General features: G+C 51.7%; 3 protein-coding genes across 3 annotated transcripts; 1 reads left to right on the forward strand and 2 right to left on the reverse strand.

The window, feature by feature from the left end:
• Positions 1-9,828: 9,828 nt before the first annotated feature.
• N7539_007748 (OTU family ubiquitin thioesterase) lies at positions 9,829-11,727 on the forward strand (the record flags this gene model as incomplete). Its single annotated transcript, XM_056937349.1, has 7 exons — positions 9,829-10,083; positions 10,162-10,248; positions 10,306-10,369; positions 10,441-10,706; positions 10,767-11,041; positions 11,133-11,588; positions 11,649-11,727. The coding sequence occupies 7 exons, from the start codon at positions 9,829-9,831 to the stop codon at positions 11,725-11,727; spliced, it is 1,482 nt and encodes a 493-aa protein (XP_056787214.1).
• A 693-nt stretch (positions 11,728-12,420) lies between these two features.
• Positions 12,421-13,310, reverse strand: N7539_007749 (uncharacterized protein; the record flags this gene model as incomplete). Its single annotated transcript, XM_056937350.1, has 2 exons — positions 12,421-12,662; positions 12,968-13,310. 2 exons carry the CDS (start codon positions 13,308-13,310, stop codon positions 12,421-12,423), a joined length of 585 nt encoding a protein of 194 aa, XP_056787215.1.
• A 2,105-nt stretch (positions 13,311-15,415) lies between these two features.
• On the reverse strand, positions 15,416-16,395 carry N7539_007750 (2-deoxyribose-5-phosphate aldolase; the record flags this gene model as incomplete). The annotated part of the gene is made up of 2 exons (XM_056937351.1): positions 15,416-15,661; positions 15,838-16,395. The coding sequence occupies 2 exons, from the start codon at positions 16,393-16,395 to the stop codon at positions 15,416-15,418; spliced, it is 804 nt and encodes a 267-aa protein (XP_056787216.1).
• Positions 16,396-19,283: the final 2,888 nt, after the last annotated feature.

Genomic DNA, 19,283 nt, shown 5'->3' on the forward strand with positions numbered 1-19,283 from the left:
GTTTAACTGCGCCGAGTGAAAGCTTCTCTTGTGTGGCGATTGTGAAGTGTCAGACGTCCTGTTATGACCAATCACTATACTGCCTGGTCTGGATTTCACATCGATGGACGGTAGTCGATTGCTTGATCAGGAGATACGCAGGGGAAAGTACAAGCCTTGGACACATTACGCACCCAGGAGATAGTTTGAGCCTGATAATGATAAGATGACCTTCCATGACCAAGCCGACCATCCAATTTCGGTAAATGTTGTGCCGAGCGAGCGGCTTCTTGATCGACTGGGTTCTACATTCTGAGCTCCGTAATAGCGTGTGAGAGTCAACAGATGGCGCTCGACATTCTCCGAGTGGTGACATTCCTTGGCTTTTTGGCTCTACCACGACCTGTCCCCCCGCGTAGTTGTCCAAGAAATAAGCGTCTGCACCCTCTGTACAGTGGGATACTCTAACTGGTGCTTTCCAGAAGCTACATTAAGATACTTCCCGGGCGTCTCCTTCGGGATCACTGTGTCTCCAGAGTCTGGATTGCGCGTCGGACTAACCTGTTATCGGGTTAAACTCTCTTCGATAACCATCCATACCGACCCCGAACACCCACATCGCGGAGCCTCATAAGCTTCTGGTCCAGGCCCATGGGAAAACGTCAGCACGGCTGCCGGCAGTTGACTAGGATAACGGGGCCCCCGTACAGCACATGAGTCAATCATCTCAGGGGATTGGCTTTCGAGACACCTCTTTCTCTTCAAATGCCGGGCTGACCGGCTGCCTCGGCTGCCTCGGCGATGTCCGACTGGTTCGGTCTTACCATGCGACCTCTCTAGTCCCTTGTGATCAACGACGAAGTCTTGTCTTGGACATGGCGGGATCGTTGGGATGATTAACAAGGGGGTGCAGGAGGGGGCGGACAGATGGCGTCTGGTCTATAGGGATTGAATGGCCCCGGTCCAGATACTGAGACCCGATGACCGGTGTTGGAGCGACAGGAACCTTATTTCACTAAGACACGACTTTGTAAATATGCGATGACGGCACGCTTCGCTTGCTTTAGACAGCCCCCATCTTTGAGGCCTGGCTTTTTTGACACGGGAGCCGGGATCTCACGGAGACGAGTCCGTCTGAAGCGTAGACTGGGGGTGATGGCACTTTTTTCTTATTTGCATGTGAAAGATGGGGTAGTGTCGAGGACAAGGACATTTCTTGACATGAAGGGTCTATGGTCTATCGTACATCGCATCTACATTCACGTCCTCTGTATGACACGTAACCAGGAGACCGTGACTTCTCCCGGCTGTGTGCAGAGGTGACAAGTTACAACATCGGACCGATCCCAAAGACTTTCAGCCTTGGTTGTGAAGCCGCCAGGTCTTATCAACCTTCGCATGGTTTCTTTCAGGGGATGTCATGAAGACGGGACGATAGCTGCGCATCGGTCGAGGTCCGGTCTTCCGGGTCCGACAGTGGATGACAGTATCTTTCGGTAGGTACCCAGGTCGCAAGCATATCGGAGCAGCGACAGCTGGGACGACGAGAACTAAGGTTTTGACCAGGCTGATAACCCCCGAGAAAAGGCTAGAACCGGTCCCTCGGGGGGATGGGAACGAGTGCTTCTGAGTCATGAGTGTAGTGAATTAGCCCGGCTGGAGTGTCAGTACGTTTCACCGGCCCAGAACACCGAGTCCCCGCATTTCAAGTAGCAGGAATAGAGCTGTACGCCAGGTCTCGGGAATCTCGTTCTGGCGACGTCAAGGCACGACATGACCACGACCATTTCTCATAATCATTTATTCGCCAAGGAGACCATATGAGCGTCCTTTGAGATGGGTAGTTAGATTCCAGTCAGCTTCTCACCATTGCTTTTCAAAATTCAACGGATCACTCTGCGATGGGCCGAGCTGAATACATGTTTCCGGTTTCTGGCCGGAGTACTCTCCAGGTCAATCAGGCATATGGAGGGTTATGTCCCACAAGTGACCGAATTGACTGACTGGAGCGCTGTGACTGTCGAGACAGATGAGAAACCTGTCTAGGTTCATAGCGATAATCGAGAGATGACAAGAATTGGCACGAGATTGAGACCTTGTTTGGCTTGGAAACGTTTGATGTGGCGCCATGTCTCTTCTCTGTTGATCGACACTGGGGCAACCCCCAAGAAATAGAGGAAGAGGAAGAGGCAGAAGGAGAGAAGGGGGGGGGGAGGAGGAGAGAGTGTGTGTGCGCGCGTAAGACAGATACAACGATGAAAGAGGGGGAACTGGCTCACTGTCAAACATCACCCTCACACCAAACATGATATTCCAGGATGTGGTCATTCCCATTGCGCCCCTAACCATGAGATGTGATCGCAAATCCAACTGCCCAGGGACCGTGCGCTCGAATCAGCGCGACTGGACAGCCAGTCTAGCAAGGATGGGCTCCCTCCCCATCAATTAAAGTTGAAGGGGAAGCGATGAACCCTGCCAGTGCGGCCGTTCAGCCCTGGAGGATTCGGACTTGAGTCAGGGCTTGATTGATTGGTGGTGCGTATGAGTCTGTCTTTGCCACTCGGGTAGTCTGAATGTCGTTTCTTTCAAAATTGACTCCAGCTGAGCTTGGGGAGACAGAATCTTTTCGATTGACAGTCTGCGTTCGTGCGCCTGCCCAGACAAGCGTCCAGCTCTCACGCGGCGCGCAATTCCTCGTCGGGGACGAGATCATATAGGAGGTACTTCCACGAGTGCATGCATGCATACATACTGGAGAGTGTAGACTGTAGACAATGTTTGAGCAAACATTGTTCCACGGAGAGCACTGCATCAGATGCAGTCGTTAGATCTTGCCGTCTTGCGGTCTGACTCGAAACGTCTGCACACTCTGCGATGTATGGAGTATGTACCGAGAAGTCCGTTGCGGGAAGTATACCTGAGTCAAGTCTGAGAAAAGAAAGATCTGTCGCAAGCGGACACCCGGGCCGAGGTGTGTCTTCGTATCTTCTCGGATAAGATGCTCGCTGACGGAAGGGCTGCTGTAGGACACCGATCACCAGGTACTCTGCCAGAGGAGACAATACTCCTAGTTAATCTTCAGAAGGGATATTAGACATCTAGACTCCTCCCTGCAGTGGATATCATACCCCAGGTGATCAAACCCTCGATCGAAGCCAATGGAGCATCCTGAGGCACACGAGGCAGGCTGTAGATCGTGTTGTTGCATCCATCTGTAGAGCAGAGGCTGGCCCGGCACGGAGTCTTGATGTAGAAGTAGGTATCCAGAAAAGAAAGCAACCTTGCTCATTCCTGTCGGCAATTGAGAAGAGGTATTGCCCGTTTAGGAAAATTGTGGACGCCCTTGCGAGCCTTGCGAGCCAAGCAGTGAATCAGTATCGATGGTGCATGCTCACCTCCAACCCCCCTCTCGAGCCCGGCAGAGACGGACTCCCCTTGCCATAAAAGATGCACACATTCTTTTGCCTTTGGGATTGTTTGCCATCACTCGGTTTCTGCTTCATCTAGCTCCTATCGAGGTACGTACCAGGGCCAGATCCTGCTTTGCCATATGTGCTATACTGGGTACTGGTAGATAACACCTCTGATGGATCCCTGATCGATCGAGCGGACCAGATTGAAATTGGTGGATCTTGGAGCTGGTCAGCACTCGGTACTACTGTACTTGGATCCTGCCAATCCCGGACTTCCATGCTCAAATGGCTGCACGGTGGTCCTCGTAAATAGTCCCCAAAGGCGCCCTCGGGGACCAAGTCGACGGTGCACCCAGCTTGCAGCCTTGCACTCATTCGCCCACGGCGGTGGGGCCGAGGGAGGAGAGAATGCGCCCGGAACCAACTGATTCAAGCATGAGTTGGAGCCGATAGATCAATCTGACTGCAATCGAATCAGGGACTGCGCAGATATGCAATGCAGTTATACATGGGGAGGCTTCAAGGACTTTGCCTTTTTTGTGGTCATGTTGGTGATAGTGGGATCGGCACTTCAGTCAATTTTAGATACACAAGAGCAGGAGAGGAACGGTACTGGGTACACTACCCCTACAAGTGGTCAAGTACACAGTCATCTGCAATTCTGCTTACATGAATGGATACATTCTGTGAGAGGTGTAAGCGGAGAACCCGCACGGGGATCGATGATTACATCAAGGAAGCGAGGCGCGCTCAAACAGTCTCGTGATCCCCCGCCCTTTGGTGGACCGGGTGAGAGAAAGCATGAAAAATGGGGAAGACCGAGCATTCTCCAAATGCAAATTCGTGATTGAAACCTTAAGTTGGCACGCAGTGGCGCGCTGTCGTCAGCTATCTCAACTTCTCAGCCGAGAAATAGCCGAAACGTGCCGGTTTGTAGTCTTTCATTACAGTAGAGTCTCGGTAGATGGTAGATAGTAGATAGTAGATAGTAGATAGTAGATAGTAGATAGTAGATAGTAGATAGTAGATAGTAGATAGTAGATAGTAGATAGTAGATACTGATAGATGTTGACAAAATTTTCCAAAAGTGTGAGGTCGCGTTCAAAGGGCCTGTGACGGTCTGGCTGATACTTACTGGTAATAGTAGATGGACTATTCTTGAGAAATTAAACGTTTATCACGCTTTGAGGTTGCCCTGAGTACGACCGTGGGAACTGGTCGGCAAAGTCATGATAATCCAGACTGTGGAAGACTAAGCAAGCATAGATCGACTCGCTCTCCGACCTCGTAAATTGACAATCCCATTGCAAGCACTCGTATTCATGGTCGTGACCGCTTATCAGGAACGTTATTTCTTCTGGTGTCCCACCAGCTGGGAGCTAGCGGCCAGTCAGCTACTAACTACTACACTAGTAACTACCTAGTTACTAGGTAGTAGGTAGTAGTAGGTACTTACTAAGTTACTACTAAGCTACTACTAGTAATTATCTGCCTTCCCTTGGATCCTTTCATCGTGGAACGGTCCGAGGCCGCGGGCGGTCGCACTGGTGGGTAAATCACGTGGAATTGAAGACTGGAGAATCTGTGGGGCCAACGGGACGGTGGACTGGAGACACGTCTGCAAAACCTTGAGAGAGATCAGGGTACTGTTACTGTACCTGCACTGCTCGGATCGGGGTTACACAACCTACCATCACATACGAGGCTCTGACTTTTTCTCTCCCCCAACTTTGAGATCATGGATGCATGAGACAATCATCAACCCGGACCCCGGAATCTGTTCCATGCTCTGTTGGCACCGGAGTCTTTCAGACTATCGAAACGAGCAGCGCGCTACCCTCGCGCTTACAGAGTGGGGACTTGATCCCGGAGAAGCCACTTGGCAGTGGTCGCCAGGATGGCTCGGGCACCATGAACGACAGGAGGGTCTAATCCCGAATCCACTTCTTTTTCGTGCAAATGCACGGCGAGACGAGCTTGTCATTGCTCGCCAGCGAAGAATTGACGACGGAATCCTCATGCCTATCAGTACGTGAGAAAAGCCAAGAAAAAAAAAATTCGAGGGGCAAGAAGTGTCATTGGACCTCCCTTTGCATTTCGTCAGAGTCGGAATCCCAGTCAGTTGAGAATGATCTCAAAAGGCCAGTGCCCGACAAGCTGTGCGGACGTGCGGACTTCGCCCACCGGCAGTGTGGAGCATGGACGCCCATCATGGCGACCATAGTTGGGCTGAGAGAGAATGCGAGAGGGAGGGGGGGAGGCACATGCTCTGCATGACCGTGCCAGAAAGATTACGATGACCCCATCTGGGAGGTTGTGTTGGCAACGAGGGATCCGCTCCTCTGCTGCAGTCAGGAATAACTATCCGATGCATTCGTGGAGACTCTGTTATTGGGCGGAGACCGCTCTGGTCTTGTCTTGTTGGATCACCAGAGGACTGATCAACAGACACGAGCTCGTGTCCTTTAGGAGACGGCCATCCTCCAACAGCGTGCCTGGGTTCCTGGATCAATCTCACGTATGCTCATCGAATCAGGTTGGCTCATCTGCGTGGAAATAGTTGAGAGACGGGCTGGAGGACCTCCCTACACGGGGAGATACCGGGGAGACTCAAGCGACGGAGTAGAGAGTCAAGACCCGGTCTCGGTTCAAACTCCGTCTAGTTCTACGAGTCTAGTGCGATTCGCAACTGGACTTTGCATCGGTTTGCTCCGTTACTTGCAGGAAGTTCAGGAGGTCATTGATAGCGTCTTTCATCATCGCCTGTTTGCCTCTTCTCCAGCGACGCTGATCAGGGCACCGCACCAGCCTCCGAATTGATGATTTCCCACTCATCCATGACCAGGTAGGCTTGATTCCAGCGACCATCCTGCATTGTCTTTCTGGACAAATCTCCACGAATCTCTCATGTTTGACTGGTGTATGTATAGTCAATCCAAACTGTACCGTAGTAACCATACTGACTTTGGCATTAAGTTTAGAAACCCAATTTCCGTATCTCCAGCTGATTGCTCGACGAGTCTACGGCCCTCACACAGTACTGAGTTGACTGACTCCTGAGTAGTCGAGTAGATCAATTCGGGTAAGTTACCTTGACAATCTCCTATCTCGCCATCAGCTCCCCAAGGATCATCTTGCGGCGCCGTAGCGTCTTGCTCAACCCAATCGAGCAGACGTGTGTATTGGAGTAGTACTGGGCCCCGGCCTACTGGCTGCCTTAGTACTAAGGTCCCGGATCGGACTGGAGAGAAACTGAGAAAGAAGCCTTGTGTAGTTGGTAGTTGTACTGTACCTTTGTAGGGACTTTGTACGGTATTTTGTAGTTTGTACTATAACCGGCTAGCCCTGTACTTTCGGGCCTCTGCTGGTAGCCCAGAAACCCCTCCGATCAGGTTGTCAGAGGCGTCATGATACAGCTATTGAACTATTCTCCTTCACCTTTGTGGTATTAACATTGAATTAAGATTGCCGTTGCGCTCCGGGTGTCGCCCCTGGTCTCGACGACTCTAGTAGCTGTTGATAGCCGCTCGTCAATTCCGTCCGGAACGCTTGGTAACTCAATTAGACTCCATACGTGCATTCCTCGCCTTTTAATTTGCCTTTTGACTAGCTCTCCGTCCGAGCTCTGCTTGCTCTGAAACAGCTTGTCTTTCTCATGACGCTAGTCCTTGGCCGTAGAGGATGATCTACATTCTACATATGTACAGTCACCATGACTATGAAGTACCTCACGTTCGCTACTGCCACATCACAAAGAAAGATGTACCGCAGTGCTTCACTTCTTCCGACTGCTGCATCCTTGTCCGCCCCCCCACACTGGTCTCCAAGGCGGTATACCTCTGTGATTTGGCAGACTCGAGCCTTGGCATGTAGTTGGTACTTTCGCTTGAACTTGGTACTGTACATCATTTGAAGTCCTCTTGCTTCGTTGAAGTTTGCCCGGGCTATAACTCACTGTTGAGTCAGTAGACATGTACCGGACTGCACTATTTCTGCGTCTGGAACCCTTTCCAGAGCAACACACTGGACGCATCTCCTGCGTCTCGTCGTGTTTCAGCGTTCAAGGGTCATCACTTGTCCGCCCATCCTAGTAAATGGGTTGAGACCCGAAATCGGCTCCTGTCTCCTCCTGAGAAGCAGCATGGGAGTGATGATCCAAGTGATTGCTGGATTATTGATCGGGCGGAGGGGTGTTTTTTTATTTATTTATTTTCCTGCTCCCTGAGCACACCGGACTCCCAGTGACCAAACACTGGAAGGGTAAATTGGGTCGTTACTGACTGCAGATTTATTCCAATTCCTCGCTGTCCATCACCCGTCATCCATCACCTGGCCAAACTTGACGCTCAAATTGTGCGGAGTACCCAACCTACTGGGTCTCCCAGCAGCAGCTCCATTTCAACCTCGACCTCCCACGCCCCCTCTCTTTCTCGCCTACAACCTGCGCCCGCTAATGTTTCCTCCTCTTTGCTTCTTCCATCCCTCGTTCCTCAACTGCGGATCATCCTGATTACTTCATCATTGAGCCCGCGGTGCGGTCACCACCCTTCATCGCCTCCGAACATACCGACCTCTGGTGACCTCTTCTTGTCCCGACCTACCACACCACCTGCCATCGAATCCTCGGCCAGCCATCCGTGGTCGGCATAGGACAACGAAGGATCATCAACCACCACGCTTCAATCATCAACTCTCAAAAGGTCTGCGCCCTCACCTGTTCAGCTTGTGCAATCTTCTAGATCCTCAATGACATGGTTTCCTTCTGGTCTCACTTGGTACATCCTCTTTGCTTCCTTTGTTGTTTTGGATGTTTTGCTTGTGCTTGCGCGTGTCATTCTTTGATTTGTTTCTCTCCCCGGACGGTCCGCTCCAATTGCCCCCATGACTCCATTTGAAGGCACACCCACCTTGGATTACCTTTCCGCCCCAACACCTCTCGCATCTTTCAGGCCATGCCCAGCTTCCTGAATGGGAAATTTGTGATGATCGGATCGAAAGACCTGGATGGTTGGGCGGTCTGACTTTGGACAAGGCCAACAAAGTCCCCCCCCGCCCTGGCCGTCGCTCGGCCTGCGCGACTCCAAGCTCGACTCGCCATATGATTCTGCACTTACGACGACCGTCCTGCCGCTGACCCAGATGCTCCCGGAACTATTTTCCGGTTTCCACTACGCTATCTTCCCGGCCTTAGTTGATGCAAATCCCGATCCGGGTTCGTCAGCTTGAGGGCGTTCTGCACTATTGTCTAGTGTTACTGTCTCCTAGATCCTCTGGACTCCGGGAGTGGTTCGCGCCCCATCGCCGGGGATCATCCTCGGGGGCCTGCTGGCTATCACATTCGCAGCAAAGCCAAGTGTTGGAGATCGCTGAGACGTGAGCTCTCCTGACATCAGCCTATTCCCGATGCTCTTGCACCCTCCCCCCACCCCGGTTTCCCGAGGCCGGTCCTCAGCAGCCAAGTGTGCTTCCACTCAAAATGCGGTATCCAAGCTCACCCGTTGATCTGTGTCCCGTGATCATTGTCGCCCCAAGCTCATCATCTGTCTTCCTCGCCCGGGTTGGGTCTCGTTCGTCACCCGTGAACCGTAAATAAGGCAGGCCTCCAGTCAGCGATGGAGGAGCTTTGATTTTCTGGGTTCGTCACGCTAGGGCCCATCAAGTGAGACTCATCCGAGGGCCTGAACTTCGGTCACAGCACATGGTGGCTCTGGTCGCCTTGAGCCCTATGATGTCGCAAGCGAAGAGGTTGGCGAGGAGAAGGAGCAATAAAGCTGCCTAGCGTTCTCCGTCTCGGGGCTCAGCCGCCGCTCATCCCAAGCTCCATCGGTCTCCCCACCCCTCCTCATTGGTCGCCCGCCGGTTCACGAATTCCATTTAATTGCTGCGGAGCTGAGGAACGATCACATTACCCTGTCTACAGCCAGTCCAGTGGCTCATGTCTCTTCGGATGCCGTTTTGATTCGATCGGTTGTCTTTGATTTCTGATCTGTGACTTGCGATCTCGCTTGCTATTTTCATTACTCGTTTCGTTCTTGTGACCGTGGAACCGCCATCGAAATTGACGGAAGCATATTGACGTCCTTTACGCTGAGGCTGACGACAAAGTTTAGATCCAGAGTGCCGGGTCGTTTGTGTAACGTCTGAGCTCCAAACCCCAGGTCAAGTTCCCGACTGCGTGTTCGAGAAGGTGTATCAATAGGCGATGTCAAGTTATGCGCAGTGAGTTGATACTTTTTGTCTCCATGTCGATGATCAGGCCCATGATAATGCCCACCTGTCTCGTCGGCTAGAGTCGCAGGTTTGCAAAGTGATTCCCGACTGACATGTCACGCCAGGTTGTTGAAGCACAGCGATTCCCCCGTGAGGATATCAATCACATACTTCTAGGCGAACTGTGGTCACACGTCTGCTGTCTTCTCACTCGCGGTTGTATGCCATGTCCTCCTTGTTCCACCAATCCTGGAGTTATCTGGATCCTCACCAGCCATATTCGGAAAAACAGAAGTTCCCTGGCTGCTATCAGGACGTACTTGCCCCGCCAGCGTTCTTCCGCTCTCTTGGCCTGCCAAATTTGGCCGCCCTGGAACCGGTCTCCTTCATCATGAGCAACTCTAGCAATATGAACGCCCTCTCGGCCGATGAGATGGAGCGGTTTCAGAAATTGTCCAACGACTTTGAACCGGAAGCTCCAGTATGTGCCGTGGCGAACCACTTTCTCAGCCAAAGCGAAATCAAAGCGAGAGGGAGGACTAACCTTGCTGATCAACAGGGTCTGCTCGTATCACCAAAACAATCTAGCCAAAGCATAGCTATGGAATATGCCAATGCTGATCCAACCTTTGCCACCAAGACAAATGTGTGTCTCTTACATTGGGATAGGACACGTTTTTGCGCCACCGCTAACAGCGACTAGGCCCTTGCTATCACACATCCCATGACGCGTGTCATGAAGCGAGACGGGAATTGCGGCTGGCGAGGTGAGATCGATTGTTATGCAAATTTCTGGAAAGATAAATCCGTGGTCAGCAACAGCTGACTGGAATATCAGCTATGGCATTTGGCTATTTTGAGACATTGTTCTCTTTCCGTGATCTCCTGCGGGTGGAGCAGGAACGCATGCGGATCAAGTCGTTAAATTACACGTTGGATCAAGTGGGCTACCCGGAGCACCTTTACGAGATGTTCACCGATGCCACGGACGAGGTGTTCGCGCAGATCTCCACGGCAATTCAGAACAGTGACCCTGACGAGTCGTTCTTGGTCAATGCTTTCAACGACGAATACAACTCGAATTCAATCGTCATGCATTTTCGAGTAGGTGGCCCAAAAAGTACGAATACCATGAGCCTCTGCCAACTGACGTCTGGTGACTAGCTTTTGACGGGCGCTTGGATGAAAGTAAATCGTGCTCAATATGAACCATTCTTGGAACCCATACCTTTGGATCAATATTGCGCCACCGAGATTGACACAGTGCGCAGTGAGATTGACCAGGTGGGGCTGCAAGCCTTGACTGATGGGGTGATCTCCAATGCTGGCTTTGGGGTTGAGGTTCTTTATCTGGACCGCAGCCAAGGTGATGCCGTGACACCTCATCAGTTCACGCAGAATTGTCCCAGTGATGCGACCATTCGTCTTCTGTACCGACCGTAAGGATGACCCACTTGACATCAACATGGCCTCCTCCCCTTCCCGAGGTCTCTTCTTCATGGCTAATTAACAATTTTGCATTTCTTCCAGGGGCCACTATGATATCATTTACCGTGCCGAGCAAACTGTGAACGTGGCGCCGGTAGTCAATTTCCAGTATGCGATGACGTCTGACTACGTGTCCTGGGATCAGGGGGCCCTGTCCTTCGATGCCAACCCTCATCTGATGGCGATTCCCAACTTGATGGCCGATCCCGCCTTTGCGATGGGCGGCGCCCCGATGTCCCCCGTGTCCTCGGTATCACCTAGTCCAGCAAGCCCATATCGACTATCACCAACCCAAGAGATGTACCCGTCGCCCATGCAGTCCCATGCAATAATTCCCGCCATTCCTGTATCTTCACCAACACCGTCATTGCCATCAGCGGCACCTCCGCCGATGACATCTCTCCCGAGCCGGTCAAACGATGGGCCCCAGATTCGGTTGAATCCTTTGGTGATGAGGCCGAGTTTGAATCACTTGCCCGTGACCGCACCGTTCAAAAAGTAGGAGGTCCTCTGGAGAACCCTATGGTATGATTGCGAGGGCTGACTGTTCATTGATAGTTCGCCATACAATCAGGCTCATTTCCGGAATCAAGATTTCGAGCCCATACATTGGGCGCCCAACGAGAGTCGCAAATAGAAGATGACGAAAACGACGGAACGAATCCTTTCCCAAAAACTGTGCATCCGCAGAGATCACTGCCCAACAATGACAGAATGATTATCGTCCATGCAGTCGACTACCGACTGCACATGACTCCCACGACGAGGCGACCTTTGCGCCCGTTGATGGCTCTCCACTCTCCGTGTAGCGTTTGACGTCCCTTCCAGAGCGTATTTGTTTTCGGGCATGCTTTCCGTTTTATTTCTTTCTCGCATCAGATCATGCTACTCATAGCAAGCTTGCAGAGATGGAAACCTTTTCATTGCTCGTCTAGCCTTGCTTTTTATGATCGACTTTATTCCGTTTCTTAGCGAGGGGGTCTTAAATTATTGCATGGACCAAGTCAAGAGTCAATGAGCCTTGCCATTCTTACCGTGATATATCATCCCGTTTCATATCCTGTAGCCAATACTGGAACACTGTCAGTGAGAGGATTTACCACGCACACCCGCTGACCGGACCCTCCCAAAATAATCGTCAAGTACGCAATCTCGCCAAACTGTCCGACCCTACGCTGTAGTGAAAAGCAAAGATCTAGCATCGCCTCGCCTCGTCCATGTCCAGAAAGTCCCTCCCCCTCCAAAAAAAAGCGCAAATGACAGACATTCTGAGATCTAAATCCACAAAAAAGATCCTCTCTCGCCGTACTTACAACCCAACCTCGTCATGTCATGCGGACTCCTCATCCGCCGCCTCGAGTATAATATCCACCATCTCGTCAAGTCCCTTGTCCTTTTGCTCTGGAGTCAAGTAGCCCACGGTGACCAAGCGCTCCAGTGCATCTCCGACCCAGTTCTGAGCATTCCAGTCAATTTCCTGGCCAGCAAACGGTGTCCCCGACACAACTGCCCGCAAGGACGATATGGAGACAGTGTCTGGGATGGTTGCCACGAAAGCCGCTCTTGCCAGTCCTGCGCGTTCGGAGATGTATATCAGAAAAGAGGAGCTGACAAGATGTGGACCATTTGGACGGATGTTTGAAGAATGCGACGGAGTAGAAATGAGAAACGAGAAAAGATAGGGACGCGAAAATCAGGATGAGAGGGAAGATCGGGGGTTCCGGACAGTGGAAATATGTGGATGTACAGTAGTGAAGGGGAATTTCCAGCGTGGGAAGATCGAATCGTTCTCCTGTTTTTGTTTTAGGGAGGAGGAGGGGAGGGGAGGTTCTCCCCCCTTCCCTAGATATCTCCAACACTCGTGCTGAATGACTTACCTGCCGCCGCGACAGGAAAAGCCGTATTGAGACGCTCATGGAAAGTGAAGAAGCCTGGGGATCCAATCACCTCCATCATGCAGGATTTGATATCATCTTGACAGTCTTGAAGTCTGGCGCTCGAAAGGCCCGGGGTGGGCGTGCGCGAGGGCGTAGAACCACTCTCACGCTCCTGATGCGGCTCTACTTCCAATCGGGGATGGGTATCAGACGGGGATTTGATGCCATTGCATGTGTGTGTAGAAGAATCCTGGAAGAATTCAAAATAGAGCGCGGCATGTCGGCATCGAGCGTAGTCTCGCGGAGAGGCGATGAACACCACGATCGATAGTTTGCTCGGCATATAGAACAATCGTCGCACATCTCCTCCCCTTTGGAGGAGACCAGAACAAAAAAAAGAGAAAAGAAAATGGATATCAGTGATGCTCTCGGGAATCCAGAGAAAATCGAAGTACGTGTGTAGACAGGGGGTGTTTATGAAGTGTATACTCGAAATGTTGATAATCCCTGACGGGACCGCCTTTCCCTGTCTTTCCCTGGTATAAGTTTCTCTCTTTCTCTCTCTCTCTCTTTCTCTTTCACTCACTCTTTCACTTACTCTTTCACTTACTCTTTCACTTCCTCTTTGTTTTCTCCCTGTGTATCTGTCTCCTCTAGTTTTTTTTTTTTTGGTCCCGCGGTGGAGCATTTTTCTTTCCGATTGAGATGCGGTTACTCTTAGGGCACGCTCGATGATCGGAGGAGTCGAACCTCGGAATGACGTCGACCGCAGGGGCAAAAAAGAACCCTGAGAGGCGAAATGGAAACCTTCCAGGAGCTGGACCGGTCTTTTCAGGTGGTCTGGTGGATTCTGATTTGTATTCAGAAGATCCCAGGAGGGCGGATAAGCTCCACTATCTCACCTGTTGACTTGGGTGTTCTCCCATCGTTCGCTTATACTGGGGACTCGGGAGGAGGGGGTGATGCGGTGCGGTGGGCTTGGATTCATGTTACTGTTCAGCGTTGATTGTCCTGCGTTGTGGACAGCTCATCGCTACTCGAAGAGGAAGTTCTTTTTGCGCCGGATCCATGGGTTTGACGCCTGCGACCATACAGGGCAAGTGTGATATACACTATCCGTCTAGTATCTACGAGGGGTCAGATGTCACGCTTATGGTGTTGGCTTGATACAACGTACTACTGTGCACTTGGACTGTCATTGTGAAAAAAAAAAAAAGATCTCACCGTCGTTCTGCTTCCTGGATGAGTGAATAAGCACACAAGGCACTTCCTCGTAGCCTTTCACACGGAGACACACCAGACGCAACCAGGTTCCCCGTGCTGTATGATATATGGAACCGACTTCATCCCCACCACAGTCTGGATCCGCACATCAGCAAGATGTTCATGAACTGACGACCATGACAAGACGTCAGTGTCGATCTTTACCTCGAATGTGCACAAGATGATTCCCACCTGACCACAGGTGCCACATGTCCGTCCCGTCCCTCTACCGTGGGGTCCTTTGATTCTTAGACCTCTTGACAAAGTCTGTGACATTCGTGCTGTGAGTCCGACAGCACCTTGGGGCTTGGACAGAGGACACCCTTCCCAAGAGGCGATTGATTCTCGCCGGACCAGAAAGCTACCTTCGTCCATGGTCGAAACTTGACAATCGCGAGTCAGTGTCGTGTGTCATGTGCTCGTGTTCAAGCCACGCGTGTTGATGGGGTGGTCACCATGACCATTGCTCCTCCCCCCGAAGGTATGGATTGGGTCTGGTTGGCATATCGCCACCTTGTGGAGGGGGGCTCACTGGCCCCGGTGTCCAGGTAGCGAATTGATTCAGCGAAAAGGGCATGTTTATATAGGCACTGCATACTGACATGTGCGTCGAGCGGAGACTGTGAGTCATGCTCCACCACCATAGGTAAGCTGGATCCATTGATTTTGATATTGGGAGGCTGTTACGTATGCGACATGCTGGAGACTGTCCGTGCCAGTCAGCGGTGGTAACTCGCCGAATGGCAAAGATACGAGAGCTCTATGGGCCGCAACTATAATCGTACTTGTGCTTCTTGGGCTCTCGGGGAGGAGACTTGTGGATTGGGAAATTACAGTACCAGCTTGTCCTGACTCGCGGTGCCGAGCTTCCAGAGTCAGCTTGCCCTCGATGCAAGCGGACCTCTCCCAGGCGATGGATCTGGGATTCAATGTTGAATAACACAGAGCGCAGGTGCATTCCAAGGACATGAATTGTGTGACGCGTGAAGGTCGATTTTCGGGAAAAGGTCGTCCATTGAACTAATCTTCAACAGCTCGTAAGAAGAGATATAGAATCCTCGCCTTGGAGACTAGCCCTCGAGTCATGGGCTCATCAAACATAGGTAAATAACCAGAAATACCCAGAACCTGATCGGGGGAAGGGGGAAGGGGGAAAAAAAAACTCTGCCTCATTGTCCACCCATTTTAATATCCGTCTCCGCCTGTAGATTCTGACGGAGCTTTTCCGCTGGCCAATTCGCGGACAATGTTGACACCGGCGCTCGCTCCAATCCTCGTCGCTCCGGCCTGAACCATGCGCAAACAGTCTGACGCAGTGCGAACACCACCGCTTGCCTTGACTTGGACGTTGGGAAATCCGGCTGCTTGAGAGACGGTGCGCATCAAGGAAACGACATCTTCAGTGGCGGGGCCTTTGAACCCGGTGCTGGTCTGTAGGGAAAAATGTTAGTTGGAAGGGATATCTCATGCTGTAGTCTTCTTTTTCTTTTCTTTTCCTTTTCCTTTCTTTCCTTTTTTAAGCTATCGGCGTATCTCATCCATGCCGGTCTTGTTCTTCTCTTCTTCACTCCTTCGATGTGAGAGAGTACATCTCTCCCCAAACTCACCTTGACAAAATCTACACCAGCCAAACAGCAGATCAAAGTGGCAGCAATCACCTCCTCCCGCTCAAGCTCCGAAGTTTCCAGAATGGCCTTCAGAAGCACCGGCAGCGGCGCAGCCCGACGCACAGCCAGGACATCCTCATACACCGCAGAGTACTCGCCCTGTTTCACCTTGGGATAATCAATCACCATGTCCAGTTCGCTCGCCCCCCGGGCCACCGCTTCACGGGCCTCGGTCACTTTGTACTCCATCTCGTAGGTTCCCTCGTGGAACCCAACCACACACGCAACGCCAACATTGGGCAGATCTTTGAGATTGGCAACGGCTTGAGCGACATCACCCACGCGCACGCAGACCGTCGCAAAGTTGTGCTCTCGAGCTTCGAGGCAGAGTTGGTCGATCTGCTGAGGCTCAATTGGTTGCTTGAGGAGAGTGTGGTCGATCATGGATGGAATATGTGCCGAGTTGGCTGGTGCGATAGTCACAGCGCCGGGCAATTGTGCGGAGAGTGATGAGATTGCCTTTGCCCATTCGGCATTGGTGGCTGGGATAGTTGACATTTTGTTTTTGTGGAGGGGGGATATCTCTTGCTGGATGGAGATGATTGTGACCTGGCTTGCTATTGTGCTTTCTTCCTGTGCCTGTGCGTTTTTTTTTTCTTTCGCTCTTGGAATATGGTAGATGACAAAGTGGTATCAATGGGATATCATCAGCTGCAATTACGATCTGAGTCGCGACAAAAGATTGAGAGGGGGGGGGAAACATCACGTGAAGATTTTACAGCGCTATATCCACTGAGCGGGGGAGTTGACCTCGGTTATCCGCTTGCCCTTGAGAAGCGGCAGATACGAACTTAGAAAGTATGGAACGCGGTCGTATGATCTGTGATGAAGCAATATGAGTCTGTGTCAGACTGATGGGATAATTGACGGGTGCTAGAGGGCACTCGAGGAGCCCTATGGCTGACTTGTCGTTTGATTTGTAGTACCCGGCGCCGCAGATCTTGTTATCAAAGCTTGATCTAATCAGATCGAGTCAGGAGAGTGACGGGAGACTCGGCCCACTGAGTGATTGATTTGAGTGATTTCCACATACTCCAGAATGTTGCAATCGTACATCAGAGCAGTGGAGCGTATGTCATTGCCATATAAATCACGCCACAAGGAAGCTACCTGCTCTGAAGTTGTATCATCGAGTCTTTCCAAGACGGAGATCATCCTCCCCTGTATCCCTCAATCCACACTTTTGCACCACCCGCTTGCCATGTCGGATTATTCTTTGCAATCCAGATCACTGACAGCTCTTGCACTCCGGACCCCGAATATCATCCACACGACCGAGACGTGGACCACCGGGATTTCCTCCACGACGCCCCGCGGCTCCTGATGAACTGCCCCGGGCCGTCCAACTGGATGTCGACCCAGAAGCCGTGTTTCTATTGCGAATGTTGAATTGCGAGCTTTGAGCCGCGGCGTTGGAGTCGAACTGTCGATGGAGGGGAAATCATCAGCATCAGTGGTATAGCTTCGCGACCCACACTACCACGGCACATTGTTGAGGTTGAGGCTGTCGCCGGTCAAGATCCCGGAGAATTGTACATACCGCAAAGAGGCTCACGACATATAAGCCCAGGAAGATGTAGACGCTCTCGGCGAACCGATTCAGTCGAACGGACAAGGGAAGGCTTTGCGTCGCAATGAAGTTGTCAGTTGAGTTGGGGGTTCCTTGACGCGACGCATTCCGCCAGATACAGATGACATGAGGCTTACATACTTCGAAAGAGTCTGTCCATTGGACACATATGCAGGGGTAGGCTTTCTTGATGACATCGTCCTTGAGATCCTGGATGGGTTGCGATGATGATGCGTGAAAGTTGATGAGGTGGAGTTCTTCTGGGGGGGGGGCGGCGATAAGGAGTGACCCACTCGGAGATTCCACTTTGGAACTTAAGGGAGCCGCAGCTGACTCGTGTCACTGCCTACACTACGGCGAACGAGAACGACCACTGCCATTGCTGAAGAGGAAGCTTGCATTCCTGGTCCTAGGCTGTTGTCACTCAAGTATGTAAGCACTGAGCAGTACGGCATCAAGTCCCAGTTCCAGTCATCGACGTTGGGTTCCAAGTAAACGTGTGGCATAAATCAGATCGCACTGGAACCAGTCTCATTATCAGGATGTGTGTCCTGGGCTCCTGTGTGGAATATTCTCCTTAACATTCCATTGGGGTTTGTCCTGACAAAACAGGTGTTAACTGGAGGAGACGAGGGTATCTTATTGTGATGGACTTTTCTCCCTCAACAACGGTCTTTTCAGAGAACAACGTTGGCCAGTAACTTGGCTTTCCTCGTCATGGGACCCGACAGCTACACTGGTATTGCAGCCGACGAGGAGTCAACGACCGTATGAATATGACTCAGAGTGCCTACTGCCTAGGCAGTAAGTAGTAACTAAGTACTATTGGAAAGTTGTGGACTCGGTGAAGCATCGAAGGAGAGACCGGTCCGGTATCGTCGGGGTAAACCCGAGTGCATCAGTGCAGTCCTCCATGGCCCATCGCAGCCACCTTGGGAGATGTGAAATTCCCCTCAAAAGCCTAATGGCAAAGCCTAATGGCGAGAGGGCGGAATGGCGCTCCCGTTCTGGTTCTGCAGAAACATCTATGCTCTAGTTCACATGAGTGATGACTGTACCAGCGCCGGAACTTCCAACAGACGATCAGGCAGACCTGGGTCGGATGTGGCCAGCCGATAACTTGGCTGCAGAATCAAAGCGTTGCCTGACGATGATTGCAGCGGAAGCAGACAAGATGATCGGCGACGACTCCGACGATGGGCGCTGCAGAAACGCAGATCCCCGTGATTTGGCAGCCGTCCCCCCGTCATTGGCGAGGGAAAAGCGACTTGGGCCGGTTGACAAGAGAGAAGGAGTCCGTTCTTGGTCCTTTCACGCTGTATGACCGAAGTTCTCAATGCGTTGACAAATGTCGGGTGTCACAGCCAGCGGCCTTCGATTTGTCCATGAACGAGACATCGGCGGATGTTATTTCGATGGGAAGACAAAGGCCCTGGAGAAGGAGGGTATGACTGTCGACCATGCGATGCGCTCAATTGCGCAGATTGCGCGACAGTTCACCGACTTTGAGAAGGTATGAGAGAAAAAGAGGTGGTCCTGGATCGAATGCGCAATGGTTGGTGGAATCGGTCCGGCCGATCGAGCATGATCACCGCCTCGTCGTACAGAGATTGCTGTCTGTTGACGAAGAGATGCAGGTCAGTTGGAGTTCCCGGAGACTCGGAGAAAAGCCTCCAAGTCGAAGAGAACGGGAATCCGGCCAGGAAAGATCCCCAAGGGACAATGGATGTAGGCCGATCCCACCTAAAGCCATGCTCCCCCAACTGTCAGACATGTCTCTCAGTATCCATTTGCAACGGGCGACACCGACTTTCCG

The sequence above is a fragment of the Penicillium diatomitis genome (assembly GCF_028827545.1).
Source record: "Penicillium diatomitis strain IBT 30728 chromosome Unknown utg000011l_segment0_segment0, whole genome shotgun sequence".
Lineage (NCBI taxonomy): Eukaryota > Fungi > Ascomycota > Eurotiomycetes > Eurotiales > Aspergillaceae > Penicillium > Penicillium diatomitis.